Source organism: Pagrus pagrus, assembly GCF_965226575.1.
Source record: "Pagrus pagrus genome assembly, chromosome: 18".
In the NCBI taxonomy this organism is placed as follows: domain Eukaryota; kingdom Metazoa; phylum Chordata; class Actinopteri; order Spariformes; family Sparidae; genus Pagrus; species Pagrus pagrus.
In genome coordinates, this window is record NC_140202.1 from 16,006,779 (window position 1) to 16,027,670 (window position 20,892).

Below are 20,892 nucleotides of genomic sequence, written 5' to 3' on the forward strand. Positions count from 1 at the left end.
GGCGTCAGGGCCCTGCCTCCTGCGCTACCATTGGCTGATCAAAAACCTAAAGCAAGACAAGACAACCGGTTATCTGTCATCCAAACCTCAACGTAAACATTTCATTGGTGGCTCTTGTAGGGAAGTTGTACCTGTAAGGCAAAACTGCGGTATGAAATGCTACAAGAACATCTGGGCCTCACCCGGATATACCTCAAGATTGTCAGATAAACTGACGAATCAAATAGCCGTATTTGTAACAATGTGGGCGTGTCTATTTGACAGACACGCATTTTAGCCAATAAGAGTGCGTCTTGTCGTTCGTTACATGTTGTGGGAGGGCTTTACAAACATTTGTTATGGAAGATGTCATTCGTTAGAGGAGCAATGATAAGTGCGTCAAAGTCGAAAGTATTGAGCCTTGCCAGGTAACGTTAATTTCCCGCATGTAATTAGGGATCTTCATGAACAAAACTTTAATCTGTAAACTGTTTCTCTTGGCAAAAAGAAGCTGTGCGTTGAATTTTTTGCTAGAGAGCTAGCAAGTTAGCTATAATGCTAGTTAGCATCAGGGTCAGTGACGTCTCAAGCCTTGCTGTTTGTTTCATCATGATCTGATGTTCACATAGTATCACTGTTTTGCAGGGCATCTGCTCTTCTGAACAACTTCAATGTGAGCCAGCAGTTACACCGGGTTCCTCAAAACCCCTTACCCCCTTTTACAGCGGGGCTTCAGCGTTTCAGCAGCGCCTCAGCCCAGCAGAAGTCAGTGGTGTCAGGTCCATCTGAGGATAAAGTGTACCTCACTGACTCATGTGTGAAGGTCAGCAGATACCCATTTCCTGTCATTTCATGTCATTTCATGTCTAAAAATCCCATTTAAAAGAAAGTTTCTATACACGTATGGAAAGCCAGAAAGGCCAAAAACTCTACATGACGCTGCTCCAGTGACATAAGGGATGGTGAATAGATGTTGTGGGTGTGGTTATTTTCTTGGAGTTTTATTAATATTTGTGTAAAACCTCAAAAATCAATCTCAGCCAATGTTGAGTGTGGAGCAACTGCATTGTCATCATTTTTTTGTTAAAACCCATTGCCCTGCAGCTACTGAGTTCATTAATGTGTTGTTTTTGTGTTGCTTGCACTTCATCCATCATCCTCATGTCCTCCTTTTATTCCAGAGACTAGGGGAAATCATGGAGAAGGGCGAGTACCTGAGGATACATGTGGAAGGAGGAGGCTGCTCTGGGTTCCAGTACAAGTTTTCTGTTGTAAGTGGCAAGACTGAAGATGACAGGTAAACAGCCACCTATCTAGCTGTCAAGACATTGGTTTGCACTGGCCTCCTTGTTTTCCAGATTGTGTTTTTAGTTAATCCAATCTATTCTGCTCTGCTTTGCTTTCAGAGTTTTTGAGCAGGGAGGAGTGGGCATCCTCGTGGATGAGGACAGCCTGGAGTTTGTGAAAGGAGCCACGGTGGACTTCACCCAGGAGCTGATCCGCTCCGCCTTTCTAGTGCTCAAGAATCCCCAAGCTGATCATGGCTGCTCCTGTGGCAGCTCATTCTCTGTCAAATTATAAGGCTGTTTCAGTGCATCAGTGTTATTTAATATCCCGATTTATCAGTTTATTAGAATATTAAAGTAAATTCATAATATAAATGCATTCTAATAACGACAGAATAACAATTACCATAGAGATAATTCAACACCTCTCTTACAGTGTTTACTTAAATTATATTATAATGTTTTATAAGCTTCACAAAGATATAATTTATTGCAGGGTTATATGGGATTGGCTTTAACAGGACAGGTGTACCTAATAAACTGGTAACTCAGGATATTATATAAGACACTCTCTTTGAATTCCTAATTTAAATCACCAATAACTACATTTAGTGTCACAGTGAAACTTGCAGATAGTGACTGTCAGTCACAATATTCACCTGTGATTTGTGATGTATTCAATCAAAACAAAGGCTCAGTTGAAGTGTTTGAGTATTCAGTGCTTAGATTTTCTTTTGTGTGTAAAATATGTAAATAGGCCATATCTATGAAGAGCTAAGCTTTATTATATTTTGTGTCATCTAAAATAAAATGTAAAGTTGATCTTGAGTTATTTCAATGTAATACACAGAATGCAAATTGGTGATATGATGTATGATGTGATTGTCACTAATGAAAGGGCAGACAGGAAGTGTTTATTGATAATTGATAAAAGGTTAGTGTCAGCACTGTTGTTTCATAAACTCATTCAGTTTTACATGTTCAGCATTAATAATGGTCAGTGAATGCAACTCACTCAACTTCATGGTCGCCTTTTTTTTTTATTAAAGTGGAATTTAAGAAACATCTCACAAAAAATATACAAAAAGAATATGTACAAATGATATTTACACTGGTATAATGTAAATCAAAATATGCAGCAACGTTTTTTTGTAGTTAGTCTGTAGTTAGGAGCAAAATGTTTTGCACTTTTCATATTTTCTCTCTTGATAAAACATTCCATTTAAGCAATATATCTGATTACACAAAACATTAACTTACTATTTAAAATAGTCACACCATTCATATTCATGAAAATGCGACAGTAATACATCGTAGCAGCACACTGAAAAGTGACTGAAAGAATTGCAACAGTGCATTGAAACATCAATTTTACAGCTGTTCTTTTTTTGTTTTCTGAGGAATTTGGTTCGGACGGATTGTCTTCCAGTAAGCCATGCACACCCACTAACCACAAACGAGTCCTCAAACAAGTACGCACACGTTTACATGTCATGAGGGGAACACTGCTGAGGGAGGTTTGAGGTCAACCGGTCAACAACACAACCACATAAACAAACCATAAATGAACCATCAGGGTAACACAGTGACCAGGTCAGGTGTACAGTGCATAGTATGCTTTGGCATGCTGACATCCAGAACATAACAGTGGATGTTACATTCAGGAGGAAGGCCACAGGATTTGGAATCACCAGTAAAAAATAGAACGAAGGACGACATGATCCAAAAAGTGAAATAATACAAAAAGAATCCAAACCCTCATAAATCGAACACTCAGATTAAGGCTAATTCAGTTTGCTACATGTTTTAAAAAATGGCATTGTCAGTGACACATTTTCATACACCTGCCAAGTAGCAAACTGCCATTTGGGACATGTTCACAGATACGTTCATTCTTAAAAAAATAATCCCTCACTGAAATGATATGCACATACTGTGTTAGAGAGGTGTTTTTCTTTTCTTTTTTAAATGATGACGTGATGTCGTGAGAGCAGGGCTGGACTCCCTCCATCTGTGTTCACAATCAGGACTAATTCTGTGATGAAAATGAGCCTTGCACAACTGCATGCACCTAGTTTTGAGGCAGTAAATCAGAACACCACTTTGACTCATTTACAAGCTGCCAGGTCTCTCCTCTCCTCTTCTTCTTGGTTTCAATGCATCCTTTTTTTTCTGTGGAGAGTCATGCCAGGAGACGCCCAGACTCTCTGAGGCAGGATGGTCCAGGTGTGGTCCTCAGTGAGGGGCATGGACACACCTCCACACAAAGAGGCTAGAAAGGACACACAGTAATGGATGCATCGCTTAGTATATGATTGTCATATTGTGTGAACTATGTTGTCATTTGGAGTCTCAGTCGTACCTTCTGTCATCTCCACCAGCGCTAACGACGAAGCGATCTCCATTTGTGAAGCGTACATTAGTCAGGTGAGCAGAATGGCCCAGAAAGCGTTTGTGTTTGGCCTAAAACAGATCACAAACACATCATCCAAGTGGTATTTCTTTTCTAAACTGCAGCCAACAGATGCACCCGTCAAGCAGCATTGTTATTAGTTGAGTTCATGTAAAACCGCAGTGACACATAGACATTGTTACAGAAATACAAGGGTGTGTAAAGGTCCCGTGATAATATGATATAAAGGGAGTTAAGTTATCATGCAGCCATCTCATGCAAAACCATTAGTGGAAAGTAACTACATACATTTAGTCAAGTACATTTTATTTATATTGCGCCAATTCACAACGATATTTATCTCATGACACTTTTTAATTAGAGCATGTCAAGACCATACTCTTTAATTAATTACATTAATTAGAAGATGCATTGTTTTCAGCGTTCCTTGGCATCTTTTTTTGATACCACCACTAAAGGGCGTCAAAGTCAAGAATTTTCAAATTACACACACAGTGGCTTTGTGATTTCAAAGGCAAAATAACAATGAGTAAAAACAATATATTAAAAATAATACTTACAAACTTCTCCGGACATGGAAAGTCTAACAGCTTTACCATTCCAAAGTCATCGCCTGTGACGATGTTAAGGCCCGAGTGGGACACACAGGCACAGGTGACGTCTGCTTTGTCAGTGTTACGGGACCAGATCCCTACAACCTCGTCCCCAAGGACACTAGGCACAGGCAGAGAGAGAAAGGAATTACATTTGTGGCTCTGCTGTTTGAGCATGCTGTATATGTGTTTTATATGTACACCCTGACTCACCTTGTCCAGGTCGCCCAGGTAATCCTGTCAATCTGGGTCTGCTCTGTGACCTGCCTTCCGGACGGCACCTCGTACACCAGTCGTTTATAAGCACCTGTGGATATCTGTTTCAAGGCATTAGAGGTTAGACATCATACAGCCAGCCAGCGACTGAGACAAACATACATTTCTCTCATTGGAAAGTTGCTGAACCATCACACAGTCTTTACCTGGACGTAAGCGCTGTCAGCTGAAAAGTCCATCTGCATCACGAAGCTGGGGATGTCCCTGCAGCAGTTGATGCGGTTCAGCTGCGGGCCGAGAGTCAGGTCGTAGAAGTCGACTGCACTCTCAGTGGAGCCTACGGCCAGGTAACGAGAGTTTGGACTGAACCTGGAAGAAAGACGTGCAGTGTTACAGAACATCAGTGTCTGCTTTACTTTGTAGTGTGTAGTGTTTCTCTCTCCGAAGACAAATATTGATCCAGATATGTTTAAACTAATTATTCAACATCTTTCAATATAAAACTGAACATGCAAATGAACAAATGTATGAAAATGCATTACATTTTATCATAATTATGTTGATTTGTGGCCTTAATTTGCCTTAACAGATAATGTGGTTCTGACTGGGTTTCATATGAGACCCAACTGGACAGTCTGTACTGGGCCAATATGGAGAACATTGGCTCCAAACTAATTTTGAGAATCTGGAGGGAAGAAATAATAAATATACTGTAAATAAAAAAGCCTCTAACCCTAGTGTACCTTGTGTAAAGCCCCACACTCTATTATCATTACCTAATCTTTATTATCAGATATCTGTAGAGTCTGTAGGCCAAAGAAACAAGATTCTGATATTGGATATCTGGTTTCTGTTTGTAGTCCTGTAGTATTGACAAATCGTGTTTGAGTTGGCTTCGGTTCCATGCAGGTAACCAGTCCATGTGGAGAGCGAAAGAACAGCAATCTGAACTAATCATATATATTAACTGATGACATTTTAGCTTTTTATTAGTTTTTTCTATATTCTTCTGCAGATAAACTAGTTAAACAATCCAGTCTTATACAGTGTCCCTGAACTCCAACTCCATTCTTGTGTCTCAAGCTGAAAAAGGACTGGAAACAATGACCAGCATAGGAGGAGGAACTCCTGGTTGATTATCCAGATATCTGCCAGCTACACCAGAAACCCTGCAACACCTTGGACGATGCCCCCAGATGGGTTCTGAGACTGACTATTAGTACCTAATATCCTGGATAGGAGAGCGACGGTCCCTTTTCTTGCCCCAGATTTTGAGAGAGGCAACCAGCAGGATGATGAACTCTCCATTCTTCATGCCGATGGCTACCATGTCTCCTTCAGGACTGTAGCTGATGGTACGCGCTGGGTGACCGAGGTTCACCTTATTCAGCATCTTCTGTTGTCCCCACAAGGCCATGCAGAATCAGCACATACGTGTTATTTGCATGATTTTGTGAATGTTAATGTTACCATGTTAATTTCCTTTAATATAAGCATATCTTTATAGAATGAGAGAAATATGGAAGCACTTGGAATAATTCATGAGTTCTGATTGGTTGGAGGTAACATGCATGTCTGACCTTCTCTGGGATGTCCCACAGACGAACAGTGCCGTCCTCCGCCGCAGACAGAAACACGTCTCTGGAGGGATGGGTGCCCAGGCCCCAGATAGGTCCGTCCATGTGTCCGTTCACCAGGATGTTGCACGCTGCATTCTTCTCTCCTACCTCAATGATCTCTGCATTCCTGGTTCCCACAAGGATTTTACCCTGACAGAGCAGCGAGTAAAACGTGTCAAAAACATAGATGAGATGAGGAGAATTGGCTGGATCATTTTATTGAGTGGAGTATCATCTGTAACTTCCTACCTTTCCTCTGCATACAGAGCGAACGCAGTCTATGATCTGTCCAGTCTCTAATCGAAATGCTCTGCAGCGCTTCAGCTCCTGATCCCAGAGCTTCAGAGCGCCACCCTCCTTTGAGCTGTGGAGGAAAACATTTGATGACATTCACAGCTTTAAATAAAACATATGCATTTCTGTCTCTTATGTTTTTATTCTTATTGGTATTAGATTTATGTGGATGAGGACATAATTGCACAGCACTCACGGTCTTTCCTTGCCTCCAGTGACGATGAGGCCGTCTCTCAGTGTGGTATACATGGTGAACACAGGGCCCGTATGAGCTTTGGCCACAATTCTTACTAGAATGTGTTCCTTCCACACACACACATCCCCACTAATGGTACCTGTAAATGTCAAGTTATTCTGAAAAGAAAACAAATCTGCACTAATCTAGTGGCCTAAGAGAGCAGGGCGAGCAATGCAAGAACAATTCACAGCACATTTGAGCAGACAGTGTTGGATCTCATTGGCTTTAAATATTAGCAGAGTCAAATCATGAAAATGTAATGAATCCAAGGAAAAAAGTTTCAAACACTTCATTCAATGATTGGTTGGAAGTCACTTACAGCTCCAAATGCTACAGACAGCATCGTCTGCATCCGGGCATCCTCGATAGAACTCAGCACACCTTTTTTGCTCAGCAGGGCCCGACCAGCTAACGTCCAGAAACGCACATGCTTGATCCCCACAGACACAAAGTGTGTGTCAGAGTCTGGCCGAAATTCAGCCACAAAGATCCTCTGGGTGTGACCTATCCGGCTGGCCACTTTGGCACCTGAACAACAAAAGCAGAGTGTGATGACAGCCTGATCTCTCAACCGTGGTGGGACTCTCTCATCCCCAGGATAAGGACCAAGTTTAACGGAAGATTTTGTTTTTACCTTCCTGCCACTTCCAGATGGTCACGGTGTGTTCAGGGTCCAGGCCCACAGACAGCAGGAGTTTTCCTGTGGCACTAAAGCTGACAGAGCAAACCCCACCGGAGTGGAAACAACGAAGCACTGACAGCGTCTGTTTGGTCATGGCGTCCCACACATGGATGGATGGAGACGTGGCTAACGGACAAAGAAGGGAAAGGAATTATTTGTCTAAATCCACGTAACTACTATTCATAACTTTTTAAATCATGTAAGCTGAGATGTGAATCTACTAGAAAGAGGAAACACTTTCATAGAAAGTCAAAATAGAAAATCATTCATAGAAATAACCAAGTTTGCATGAGGTAAAGACCTCAAATCAACTGGCCACTAGATGGCAGTAACATAGAGTATATAATGAGTCAAAACTGACTGATTTTCTGTCAATAGTTATTAACACCATGTTTCCTGTTTTACATTAAGACTAACTCTGAAACGTCCTTACCTGACATGTCACCAGTATCACCTGCAAACAAGGAAAATCAGATTATCTGACAGAACCATTTGTGAATTATTTGTGACTTTCTGAGCAATAGTGGTTCCTACATTCGACTAAACCTTCTACTTTCAACATATTTAGATAATTTACACAAATTATGCAGAATCCATAAAAGCTATGAGTACAAAATGTGATAGAACTGCTATCACAAATCGTCTGTCATTAAATTTCTGCCAGCACGGAGTTGTTTATGTGTGTCTGTCTGTGAAAAACACAGCATGCGTGACAATCCCACGACTATTCATGTATGCAAAAATGGTAATTTTGCTCGTTAGCTGCTTTATAGTACGGATATGCTTGCAGGAGGGGGGGTGGCCATCTGGCTTGTACAGTAATCCCCCTGCACAACGCACAGCACAGGATAGAGGGAAGAAAAAATGAGGCGGCTGGTGACACGGGAGGTCAACTTCTCACAAACATACCTACTTGGCCAGTTGCCACCACGTTGGGGAATTTGGGATGTTGATTGATTGTCAGGCACAGAATGTCGTCACTGTGTTCTACATAGAAACTTTGGCAGGCTGTGAGGAAACACACCCAACCCACACACACACACACAGATACAAAAATACAAACACATATGTTATACTTGCTTTCAGGTAGGAAATAGTAACACAGTCAGAGAGTCTTCCAGACTGCACTCTGTCTACTTACAGGTCGTCAAGTTGAGCACGATGCCGACTGAGGCTGTGTGGTAGATGATGTCCGCCCCCTCGTTCAGGTAGTGCACGTTGTTGCGGCAGTCATTGCCACGGTAACCAAACACCAGCTCCAACACCAGGTCCTGCGGGAGAGTCAGAAAGAGATCGCCAGAAAGTCAGAAAGGTCAACACCATGACAACTAAGATGCTCAGAGCCAGCTGCAGGCTGAAGTAACACGTGATTATTCGATTAGAGTCCCGAGAGAGGCTGTCTGGACAGAATACGAGCACACAGTGTCTTCAGCTCAAATAATCATATTAGAAAGCAGCACTTTTGAATGTCTTGCTGCTCTGACAGAGATAAGACTGCTCCGTTTACTTAAATGCACAGTATTTCTGCTGCTTGGGGCCTCTCAATCAAAACAATGAAAACAGAAGACTTAGTTTGATGATGTTATGAAGTAGCGTGGGATCATGGGAGTCTTCATTGTTTAACAGCCACCATTGTGGACGACAATCTATCTGACGTGCCGCAGGCAGAAATGTTCACAGTCGAGGTAATGTTTTAAAGTTCAATGTTTGGTCATGTTTGTTATAGCGACCAATTGAAATGCACCCTTATCTTGATTAAAATTACACATTTCACTGGCTTTGAACATTTTTGGAAACATATTTAATGTGGAAATGTCCCATATTATATCTTTAAAGTTGACGATCTGTATATATATCTATAAGTTTGTTGCATTTCAATAAGAACGTGAGGTCCTTCTTACCTCAATGGGTCTCTTCTTTTTGCCAACATTGTTGGTTTGCAGCTTCTCCGGCTGTGGCAGCGCTCTGCTGACAGGAGGCCTGAAACAGACGGCTGGGATAAGATGGCTGCCGCGGAGCTGCTTATCATGATAATGATGACAATAATGATGCTGCTGAAAAATATTCCATAAACATCTGCTCATATGTGCACATGAATATGAGATGTTTTATCTCAAAAGAAAGAAAAAAACATGTTTTTTTTTCTGTCAGGAGTTTCACTAGTTAAGGTGTGATGAATGAGCAGATGGGAAGATTTCTATTTTTTAATGTCAAGGCTTCTTGTATCACAAGTGTGTACAGAGTTTGTATAACCAGCAAAGGAATGAAAGGACAAGAATAAGGTGAGTGAGGGGGAACATTTCAGTAGACAGTAAAGTCAGTTGCAATTTGGTTAGGTTTAGCCACCAAAACTACTTGGTTAGGTTTAGGAAAAGATCATGGTTTGGGAAGGAAGGGAAGGCGACTATGGAGAAAGATGGTTAATTGTTGAACCTCACTCCCAGGTTGTTAAATAACGATGTTTTGGTTTAGAGAAGCTGGTGACCCAAAATGTCGGTATTTGAGGACCTGGGAATGAGACTCAATAATCGACTGTCTTTCCCCAGAATCACCTTCCCTACCTTTTAAATAGACCTTTTCACATTATTCCCCACGTGTTAGAAAGCCCTGAAGGCTGAAAGCTTTCTGCCAGAAAGGGCTTTCTTACTGAAATCCCTGAAAGAAAACTTTTCCCCTGTGCCACTCGCTTCATATTTAATCTAGAGACGTCTAAAAAAACCTGTGCTCAGAAAGTAAGTAGCTTACCTTGACCCTCTTCATGGCAGCAATAACAAAGAAAAAAAAACAAGAATTAGAAAAAAGGTTTCTCACAGCATTCACTGCTGCCCGGTGGACACACAGGAAACACAACACCTCAGCCACTGAGGACATAAAACACATGAGTCAGCACCGTGCTGATGCTGCGTGGATGCTTGCAAAAAAGAAAAAAAGAAATAAAACTAGTGTGGAAATCAATAAAGCTGGAACACCAAAGGTCTGTGACACACTTGAAGACGGATTATGATGATGGAAGATCTGATCATGATTGTCGGCACTGTTTCAGCCCAGAAATATGAACAATACTTACTTCAAATATCTTTATATGAGTACATGTCTGACATTCCCTCTAGTTTGATGTGTGAAGTTAATCCACATTAATTGTGCCATTTCCCCGGAGTCACTCACTATTAAAAACACTTTTTGCACAACCCATTTACTTTGTTCTGCTGACAGTTAAATTGGAAAAATAAATTAAATTCAAGCTCTAATTTAACTTTTAGCCCAATTTGTCCTGTCAATCAGAGCAGCTGCTCATTAGCAAGTGAATTAACAAGTTTGTATGTGGGAGAGAAAAAAAATACTGAAATGTGAATAATTAATTAAAACTGGTGGGTTTTACTGAGGAAACAGACGTCAAGGCATTTCTATAAAACTCCAAGACTCTTTTTGACACTTTTTGAGTCTCGATATCTTTCTTTTGTTTTTGCTCATTGTGAAGGAAGTAGGCTGACCATGTGATACAGTCTCTGAATGTAGTCCTCTGTAATCATACATATTTCAACCATGACCACTACTTTTTCTTTTATTGAATATCAACATACTGTACATGAACACAAGAGCTTACCTGACCACCCCTTGTCTTCAAGCAGAATTAAAGAGCGAAGCAGGATAATGACAGATGGACAGCCATTGAAGGAAAGAAGAAGAGCAGAAAAGGCTGAGTTATTTCAAGGAACAGGGCAAGAATCCCACGCAGGAAAAGAAAATGTTGACTGAAGGAGGCAGGTTTGGCTTCATCTTGACGCAGAAGCCTTATTTTTCGTACTAAAAGTTATTTTCTGACTGCTCAGAAGCATCTTTCTGCAACATCGTAGCTTCACTGAGGAATACCTTTCGTCTACAGAGGGCTCTTTCAGCTGCAAGTGGGGCTTCACACCCGTCATAGGTCGCATGTTGGTGGATAAGGCCTTGATGGTGTAGTTGAGCTCATTCTCCCTCGTCACATCACTGTCGTAACCTGGTGAATGACACGGATTTTAGCAACAGAAACATTTGATGAGAAAAAAACCTCAGAGGGAAGCTCATCTCTCACCTCCGTCATCCTCGCTTTCGATGTCCGACTCCTCGCTGTCACACTGTTTGAATTCCCGGTGGCCCTCAGGCTCATGGGCCCAGATCATGAGGCACGTGTCACCCCCACCGACTGTCACCAAGAGGCTGTCGTCATGGGTCCATCGCACGTTGGTAACGTGTGTGCTGTGGGCCACATAGCGTTTGAACTTTGCATATTTTCCCTAGGGGAAGAGGGACAACATTTGTTTAACGCTTGTGACATTAACACAGAAATTAGCATATCATTTGCATAAACCTTAAACATGAGCCTTAAGTCATGAGACGCTAAACCAGATAATACACAGACTTATGCAGTGTGTCGTACCTTGACAGGGTATCTGAAGAGCTTGACGTATCCTAAGTCATCTCCTGTTGCTAGCACCTTCTTGTCGTTACTAAGGCAGGCAGCGGTCACCTCAGTGACCTCACTGATCAAAGGCCAGACGCCCTCAACAGACGTTCCCAGGACGCACGTCCATGTGCTCCAGTCAATCTTCTCCACCTGAGCCAAGAGAGTAAGTAAGTAAAGATTCATTTACATAGCAGTTTCTTAATTTTACAAAGCAATTCACAATAAAAACATTAACTATCAAACAGGCAGGTAGATGGTAGAAAACAATCTAGAAGAGCAACAAAATACAACATAACAATTAAGAAATGTAATAATGAACCTTAGCATTAAGAGCCTGATTAATTTCTAGAGACAGCCAATTTTGAGAGTCAACAGTGGTGTATTGTGCTCTCTGAGCTGGTTTGTTTAACTCAACATTAAGACTGTAAGACTTTGTTAACAATAATTAACAACAATTTGAAAACTGCACTACAGCAGACGGCAAACTTGAACACCAATATATTATAGGTCAAAGCAGCCATATCAAGTAGAGTCAACAACAGCAAGGACATGAACAGTGAGAGAAATTCCCCAGACAGCCGCCTCAGCACCCCTAGTTCCTGCATCCATGCTTATCAGCACTAGCTAGCTGTTTCTTTCTGCTACTAGTCTTTGTGCTAAGATAACTACCTGCTGGCTCCAGCTTTATATTTGCTGTATATACATAAATGTGCTTACAATCTTTTCATCTAATTCTCAGCAAAAAATCAAGAGGAATATTTACTAATATGTCAGACCATTCATTCAGATCCCAGAGACTGCTGCAGGGTCTTTTGATCACTCTCAGGGCAAATAATGAGGATCTCTGCTTTGCCGTTAATTAAGAAAGTTCTGGGACAACATGCCTCTCAAAGAGTCCCTTTAGTCCTTTTATTAGTCCGTGAAAAGAGTTAGTAAAGTGAAAAGATAAATTAAAACAACAAATTTAAGGCCCAACTGTAGCAAATAAATGAAGAATAAAATGGGGCCGAGAATAGACCTTTGAGGCACACCATAGCTCAAAACAGCACACGCCATCACCAACCATCACAGAAAAATTGTCTATTTGAAAAATGTGATATAAACCAATGAGCTAAACAAAGGCCTCCCACTGTGTCAGCCTGTTGATAATGATTCTGTGAACAAGTGAACGATGGAAGAGTGAAATGAATGTGAGGAACAGAGGAAAGTGTCAAGCATGATGATAAGAGGAGGACATCTGAAGCTCCATCGAGACACGAGCTAGCAGCATCTATCATCTCTGACCCTTATTTTCTTAATGCTTCCCTCCCAAGGTGTGTGAATGTCACGATGTATTACAGGGACCCCAAACACTATCCCACTTCCACTGCCAAAATTAGAAAGGTACTGGTGAAAAGTGGGCCGTGTTAATGCTTCACTGCCCTTCCCCGAGCCTCCTCTGATCCCGAGGGGAAAAAGTGGGCCAACAGCACTATAACCACGTCTGCTCCTGTGCCTTTTCTCCCTGCTTACCTCTGTGGCCGGAATGGTCTGCCTCTTGCCGCGAGGAGCTTCAAAGAAAAACTGCTCTTTAGCACCTGTGTTCACTTGGAGTAGTTTTCCTGTGAATGAAAAAGCCCAGTGGGACGTGATGCTTAACTATTTTGAATCCATAATTGGTGTCGTTTGCAAGGATTTACTGAGACAATAGTTTTTAAGGAATCATGTTTACCTCTCTTGTCCCAGTCCAGATGGGTAATGTAATTGAGGCATCCTTTGCACACCCCAACCCGCTTGCTGCTCATTACATTGTAGATATCCACAAATGTGTCTCCTGATGCCACTGCGAGGTACTTCCCAGCACCTGCAAACAAAAGAGAGAGAAGTGATTTGTCTGTTTTAACCAGCAATCAACAGAATTAACGATTTTCATCTGGTGGTGTCAGTCTGTTGTACAGTCATCCCTACTGATTTTCCCTCTGGCACCACCAGTAGGTCAAAGTTTTCACTTATCCAGTGAAATATCTCAACATCTACTGAATGGATTGGCACACAATTATGTACAGACATACATGGGCTCAATAAAATGTACCTTAAGAGCATTTTAGATTGTGGTATTAGTAGTTTTACTGAAGTAAAGGATGTGAATACTTTCCACTGTTTTTTATGAATCTCTAAGTGCAGCTTCACAAAGCACCTGTCGTGGCTGTAGACTCTGAACTTTTTTGTAAAATCAGAAATTAAAAAGAATTCTCATTATTCCCTAAAACCCACTTCCTGCTCAGCATCACACTGCTGTGTACAGTGACTTCAGGCTCTCAGGGACTCGTGGGTGTTGGGTTGAGAAATAAGATCTGCTGCATTGAGGATCAAGGTTAAGTGTCCAGGCGAAAGAGAGTTTAGTTTCTTGCTCTCACTTTGTCCGCCCCCACTGTTTCCCATTCCGCTCTTGCTGTCTCGCTGTCTGGCCCTATTACAGAAAACCATTAATTTGGGTCAGGCCTGCAGCAATATCTCCGCGACTCGCAGCGGGAAGGAAATATGTATACCTGCTGAACTTCTGCACAGCATCCTACATGCACTGAGATGCTTTGAAGGGCACACAGATTTTAGATGCCAATTTACTTCTCAGACCAAGAGTTTTGCAAAGAGTAAAGAAATGTGGAGGTGAATTACCGACCTGGAGAGAATCTGATATCTGAGATGATGTCCTTGCGGTGGTGGAAGGACACCAGGTCCTCCAGGGTGTCTGCGTTCACAATGATGAAGCTGCCGTCATTCAGGCCAACCGCTAAGGCTTTGCCATCAGGGGAGAAGCAGCAGCAGCGGCCGCCTGTGGTGGATTATGTGTTAGTTAAAGCCCTGGGACCAGTGCACTTCCTGTCAGAGAATACACTCATCTGTTAGAGTGGTGACTCACCTTTTCTGAGCTTGCGTACAGCCAGCATGCAGTGGCTGGGCGAGAGGTCCCATATGCGCAGGGTTTTGTCATCGCTGACGGTGGCACAGAGAGGGAGATGGGGATGGGTGGCCAGACCCCACACTTCTCCCTCCATGTGACCCTGCAGACACATCCAACAGCTTTTATGATTTATCTTTTCAACAGAAAGGACCCCATAACCAAAGCTGTGATGTCACAACAATAAAGTCACCGTCCTTTAAAATCAGCAGTGGGCTTAGTCAATCAGATTAGCCGTATATACCCCATGTTTTATTCTTTGTGATATTCTAAAGGATATTTTGTCTATACACCAGATAACTGAGGACAACGTTTGCGTCTCCCATCAGCTGATCCCATCCATCACAATGTGCTTGTATATTTTAAAGCTTTGGAAAAGGGCAATCAATAGCATTCACTCCGTCTGCCTACAATCACAGGAGACACTGCAGGACCACTTAACTAAATTAACAATCTCCCATTCAACGGCAATAATTCATCGTCATTTAGAGCCACCGCCTTGGTGATTCTGCATTGCTGCGTGAAATAGAAACAGCAGCTGTGAAGCAGTGAAGGGCTATGCTGGTAGGTTTGTATGTTTTGACCAAAGAGTGGATAAGTATCTATAATGGCTGACTATATTTCAGAGCATGACCTGTTTTTCTCAGTTCAAATGTTTGCAGCCATAAAGAGTTTTCAAGAGGTAGATATCACTTTAACACAAATCCTAAGGCACATCACATATTTTTGACACTGAACATATCTCTATATCGTATAATTTCTATTCAATTAAATACAATGCTTAAAATCAACCGATGTTGAACTGATGTGAAACTTGTTTTAAGTGACACATCAGGGCAACATTTTGTCACTTCTTTGTGGGTGCTTTAAAGCTGTAGCATACAGCTTAAGAAATTAAGAAGTAGTTAAAGTACCCTTGAATACATGACCACGTTTCACAACAGTCCTACCACTTCATCACAGTGCAATAAAAATGACACTTTGATAAAAAAAAGAGCCTGTCATCTTCAACCTTTCAAATCTTTACTGACTTAGAAAATGTCACCTCACAGTTCATCACACTGCAGAAAAACTACTCATGAATACCCTGTCTGGGATAATGAAGCTCAGGTGGAATCTGATGTCCTGTAAAAAATCAGATTTGTGACAGGTTTTTAGTTATTTTTATCTGTATCTCACCTGGACCAGCAAAGTGATGGGGCCGCTCTTGTCCACCTCCAAGATCTCTCCGTTCTTGGTCCCTACCAGGATGTGGCCATGGCCCAGAGATATGGCACGTATGGAGGGGTTGTCCTCCAAAAGCAACCCTGCAGAGTCAATGAATTAAGTCAGACCTTAGCTCAGGCCTGTCATGATTGTGGGTTTTTTGGTTTGTTGATTTCCTGTTTTATTTTGTGGTTATATCCTCTTGTGTCTTGTTGTCACCTTCTACTTCCTGCCCACCAGTGTTCGCAGTGTTCCTCCCCAGTCTGAATTTTCTGACATCAGCCTTGTTAACACCAGTGTCTCTCCACCTGCACCTCATCCGCTCGTTAGTTTAGTTTGTATTTAAGCCTGTGTTGTTCCCTCACTCGTTGTTGGTTTGTCTGTTTTCATCCATGCGTCGCCTGTATTCTTATGCCTGTTCCCCGGTCCTCGTGTGTTCCCTGTGTTTCTTATTTGTTCCCTTTGTGTTTCTGGTTTGTCCTTAGCATTACTTTGGTATTTTCCTGTGCCTGCCTTTTTGTTGCCAGTTTTTGTTGCCTGCCCTTTTGTTACTTTGATTTTGGACTTTGGTTATCAGTGTGTGTCTTGCATTTGGGTCCATTTTTGCATAAGCGTGACAGAGCCAGGACACAGCAGGAAATCTTAATTATTTCAGCTAAAAGCATTGAATGTTTTGAACAGATTTGGCATTGAAACAGATGATGTTTTTACCTTTAGAGCCTGGAGCTAGGACTGCCCTCTTGATGGCGTAGGTCTTGAGGCATCTCTCAAAGGTGTCGTCCCAGAGAGCAACTATACCATCCTTTCCTCCGGTCACAAATCCCTACAAAGCCAATGTTTTTCACATTTAATGCTGCAATGATCTCCTGATGACAGATAGATACTGATGCAATAAAATTATGATAAAATACGAGCATAATGTTAGCATAGTTTACACCATCTGTTGCACAAATTAAAAGTTCAAAAGCTTGATTATCTGATGTGAGTTTTCATATCTTAACTGCTGCTAACTGCTCAAAGAGTGAGCCAGACAGCCATGGAACCTTTGTCCATATTCTCAGTTAACTCAAGAGAGTGAAACAGGATTTTAGATATTTTAAGACACTATAAATAAGCTCTCACTGGTCAGTCAAAGAGCCCGTTTCCCTGTGGTACCTTTTCTAGAGCGTGCACACTGAATACGGGGCCGTCATGAGCCTTGACAGTCTTCATCAAGAACATGTCCCTCCAGATGCAAATGTCCCCTGTGCATGTGCCTGAAAACACCATCTCCTCCGACCAGCCGTACACAGCGCACATCATGGTCTCCGTCTTCCCCATGTTCCCTTTGCGCCCAATTAGACCACCACCTGAAGAGAGAGCGAGAGAAGCAGACAGTCAACTCACAGGAAGACAGTTAAGAAAGAGTTCTGCTTGTTAGAGTTTCTTCTATTCGAAGAAGAAAGTAAAAAAAAACACCCCAGGGGACTTACCAGCCTTATGCCAAAACTTCATATGTTTCACACCAGCTGTGATGAGCTTGTCAGGAAGGTAGGGATTTATTTTGACAACAAATATCTTGTCCTTACTCCCCCTGAAAAAGAGTTTTCACATCACAAAATATGCATGGAGAAAAACATTACATTTGCACAACTTTCATCTTCATCTCTCTCATTATTTTTGGGAGTTTGAATGACAGTTGAACAGCACACTGAACTTGAAATGTTAAAAGAGTGTATCTACTGTGGCTGTCAGCAATAACACAAGGGCCGAGCGCATTAAGCAGGCTACACTGAAGTTGTTTAATGATGGCAAAGAAATGCAGAAATATGCCTCGCTTTCTGTTTCTGTGTGTTTATCACCAAATTGAGTCACAAATTAAGTCTAGAGTATAAAATGTCTCTGAATAGACACAATAAATCCATCCTGCAAATGTGTTAAGCGGGATTAACATTGTAAAAAAATAAATAAAGCAAAAATTGCCAAAACTGAAACTTGTATTTGAATAGACAGGACTGAACTCAGAGGATTAATAAGGAATGTATTATCAAAATTCTCTGTTTTGTTCTCTTCCGACTTTAAATTGAAAATACTTCTTCGTTCTGCCACGATAATTATGTAGTGAAGATTTGATATTGTGACAGCCCAAGTAACAAGCTTTTCTGTGTTTTATATTATTGCATTATATTATATACACTGTCCATTAATGTGACCACACATTTGAAGGTCGCAATTTTAGGGATAGCTCCCTAACAAGCATTACAAACGCACTGGAGACAGAAATAAACTTCCTGTAACTGTCTCTTTTGATTGCGTCGCACAATATGAACATTAGAATTAGTCGCTGGTCCTGTCTAATGACATGGAGTGTATCTGACACTTTAATTTCTCTAATCGTTTCCCTTTGTGCTGCTGCATTACTCTCAGCCTCAGTGAAGAAACATCACGCCCCTCGCCTCCCTCTTTATCTCTGATCCTCTCTTACCCCTCTCTTGCCATATCCCTCACCTCCCCAGTTTCCCACCCTTCACCCTCCTTCACAGTCTCCCTCACACACCCACCCCTCCTCTCCCAGCTGAAGACTAGACAGTGGCGCTGCACAAGCTTGGCTCTGTCAGGCCCCATTTCCCTCTGCCTGCCTCACTGCACTGCCCACCAGGGTCTGCAAAGTAGATTAGTGCAGCTCCAAGCTGTCCCTGAGCTGCAGTGAGCGCCTGGCACACAACACGCAGGAGAGCAACCAGCTCCAAACTAGCCAGGGGGAATTTCAATGGAGTAGATACTAAATATGAACATCAAGTAGAGCGAGTAACAAAGCCAAAGCAAAGATATTTTGGGATGCGGATGTTTTCCAGTTAGGTACTTCTGGTTTCCTGGGGTTGTTTAATTTTACCTGCCATGAAATTTAAAATCCTTCAGTATGTTCTGAATGAATGAACAACTCTCATGGTTTACAGCAATTCATAATGCAGGTCTGGTAAGGTAATCCACTTGCATCAAATGTAGATGGCTGGTGTGTGTGCACCATATCTGGTCGCATGTATCGTTTACGTCCTATGTACACAGTGATCATTTGCATCATTGTCTCCAGCGGGACAGGAAATCAGTCTGACACACTTGAGCTCAGGATTATGTCGCCTTAGATGCTCTTAGAGTAAGTCTCCCTTTATCTTTGATGTACTCTAAGATGTAGACCTTTTATATTAGTTTTTATGGTCCAATTAGTTTCAGCCATCAGGACTTGGAGAATGTGTGTAATTGCTTTTGCCTTTTCCCTTTTACTACTGTTCATTTATCCCTTTCATTACTTGATTGTTTTTGCAACCCATTAGCTTTTTATGTGCTGTTCTGTACCTTTAGAAACAGAGAAACTTTTCTTAGGTTACCTCTGTGTTTTGGAATTGATTTTTAGATTATACTGCTTATTTTTTAAAGCCTTGAAGGGTGATTTGCTAACTCCTTATGAGCCGGATTGCTGCCTGAGATCCTCCGGCAGGGCCCTACTAAAGGTCCCAAAATCTCAACTTGTCACCAAAGGTTGTTTTTCCGAGCCAGATATTTCTATAGTCTGAAGGTTTTTTACAGAGGGCTTTGTTCATATGTCATTTATAGCCTGATTTATGTAACATTTTATTCCTAAAAACATGGCAAAAATGTATTTTTTATTGCTGTTGACAGTATTTTTTTGTGATAAAAAGAGATGTAGTTTAACCCTGGCTTCATCCAATGTTCAGAAATTAGAGCATATTTAACTAGATAATGCCCCATATGCATACTTAAACATACAATTTCAGAAAACTATGTATATACAAATATAATTGTTTTAATGTAAGTGATCAGCTGGGGAAGTTTTATGGGGTGTTTACTCTATTCGCCTGTAGCGGCTCCCCAATGTTCCTTTGTATAAATGAGTCTGATATACGCAGAGCACAAACTCACCAGGATAAGCTAATGAAAGATGTAAGTTGAAAGTAATTCTCTTTAATTATAGATCTATCGTTTGGGCCCTGGGGCAAAATCCTACTCTAACCATTCAGACTGGCAGGGTAAGAGTTGCAGTGAAGCAGCCTTGTAATCTAAAAGGTAATTCCCTTTCTTTCCTCTCCTCCATCGATCACGCTGTCAGTCCTGCATAGCAAAGTGGCCTCAATTTAACCCTCATCCATGAATGTCCATATTTAAACTGAAACCACTAAAACAATCTTGCGAATTAACATTATTTCAAAGCTTTTGGGATGTGGGGACACTTTGAAGTGTGTAAATGCTCTAGTATAACTGTACTAACCGCATGGCAGACAGCTTCTCCCCCTTCCTCCAGTCCCACAGCACAATGGTGTGATTGTCGTCCAGGCCCACCGAGGCGAGCCGTTTGCCATCCGCTGTGGAGGGAAAACCAAAACCATTCAGTACAGCACGGACAGAGCCAGCTCCTGCCTTGCTTCAGTGAAGTTTGACCCTTGTTAGCAACATGAAAGCAGCCTAGTGGGTTTGATCTACGGCAGGTGATTCACCGACACTGACATACAGATCACAGCACTGCCTCTTTCTGGGGCCAATTAAAGGAAGCTAGAGGAACAGCTCTACCTTGATGCTGTCAGACCGCTGCGACTAAAAGACAGCGGGAATAGGTTTTTTGGTGTCTTGTAAATTGGGTGTCATGTGAATTTGACCCTTTCTTTTATGTGTAAAAGAAGCTTTTTGTTCGCCTGTGAAAGCAGGATGCCTGGAAGAATTTGTGAATACATAAAGTAAGTTATGTTGAATCTGTCTGGATCGGAGGACTAAAAGCAGTGTGAGAGAGCAGCACTGACCAGAAAAGTCCAGAGCGCACACTCCGAGCTGGTGGAAACCCCTTAAGACAGACATGGGTTTTAACGTTTCTGTGTCCCATATGTGGATGGAGGAATCTCTGCCGACCTGGAAAGACAAGCACATTCAAAGTATGTACACAATCAGACTTAATTTAACCCATTTACACATGAGAATTTAGACTCTGATGCTGGAA

At 41.8% G+C, this 20,892-nt stretch overlaps 2 protein-coding genes across 3 annotated transcripts in view; one reads left to right on the top strand and one right to left on the bottom strand.

Moving 5' to 3' along the window:
* The first annotated feature begins 320 nt into the window (after nt 1–320).
* On the top strand, nt 321–2,087 carry isca2 (iron-sulfur cluster assembly 2). Its single transcript, XM_084382150.1, has 4 exons — nt 321–407; nt 625–802; nt 1,161–1,276; nt 1,386–2,087. The coding sequence occupies exons 1-4, from the start codon at nt 346–348 to the stop codon at nt 1,558–1,560; spliced, it is 531 nt and encodes a 176-aa protein (XP_084238276.1). The 5' UTR covers nt 321–345; the 3' UTR covers nt 1,561–2,087.
* Nucleotides 2,088–2,285: 198 nt separating this feature from the next.
* eml5 (EMAP like 5) overlaps nt 2,286–20,892 on the bottom strand; it is a 38,654-nt gene continuing 20,047 nt past the window's right edge. For both annotated transcript variants that reach the window (XM_084382148.1, XM_084382149.1), the window contains 28 exons: nt 20,699–20,804; nt 20,173–20,266; nt 17,381–17,481; nt 17,064–17,257; nt 16,620–16,731; nt 15,882–16,009; nt 14,664–14,805; nt 14,424–14,576; nt 13,476–13,607; nt 13,277–13,365; nt 11,738–11,914; nt 11,393–11,594; nt 11,191–11,317; nt 9,222–9,300; nt 8,462–8,591; nt 8,230–8,328; nt 7,754–7,774; nt 7,273–7,446; nt 6,958–7,166; nt 6,597–6,754; nt 6,356–6,470; nt 6,068–6,256; nt 5,711–5,883; nt 4,694–4,856; nt 4,485–4,588; nt 4,239–4,392; nt 3,628–3,728; nt 2,286–3,537 (listed from right to left, as the gene is read on the bottom strand). In XM_084382148.1, coding sequence (XP_084238274.1) covers nt 3,501–3,537; nt 3,628–3,728; nt 4,239–4,392; nt 4,485–4,588; nt 4,694–4,856; nt 5,711–5,883; nt 6,068–6,256; nt 6,356–6,470; nt 6,597–6,754; nt 6,958–7,166; nt 7,273–7,446; nt 7,754–7,774; nt 8,230–8,328; nt 8,462–8,591; nt 9,222–9,300; nt 11,191–11,317; nt 11,393–11,594; nt 11,738–11,914; nt 13,277–13,365; nt 13,476–13,607; nt 14,424–14,576; nt 14,664–14,805; nt 15,882–16,009; nt 16,620–16,731; nt 17,064–17,257; nt 17,381–17,481; nt 20,173–20,266; nt 20,699–20,804 — 3,663 coding nt within the window. In that variant the 3' untranslated portion in view covers nt 2,286–3,500. The remainder of the gene's footprint in view (nt 3,538–3,627; nt 3,729–4,238; nt 4,393–4,484; nt 4,589–4,693; nt 4,857–5,710; nt 5,884–6,067; nt 6,257–6,355; nt 6,471–6,596; nt 6,755–6,957; nt 7,167–7,272; nt 7,447–7,753; nt 7,775–8,229; nt 8,329–8,461; nt 8,592–9,221; nt 9,301–11,190; nt 11,318–11,392; nt 11,595–11,737; nt 11,915–13,276; nt 13,366–13,475; nt 13,608–14,423; nt 14,577–14,663; nt 14,806–15,881; nt 16,010–16,619; nt 16,732–17,063; nt 17,258–17,380; nt 17,482–20,172; nt 20,267–20,698; nt 20,805–20,892) is intronic.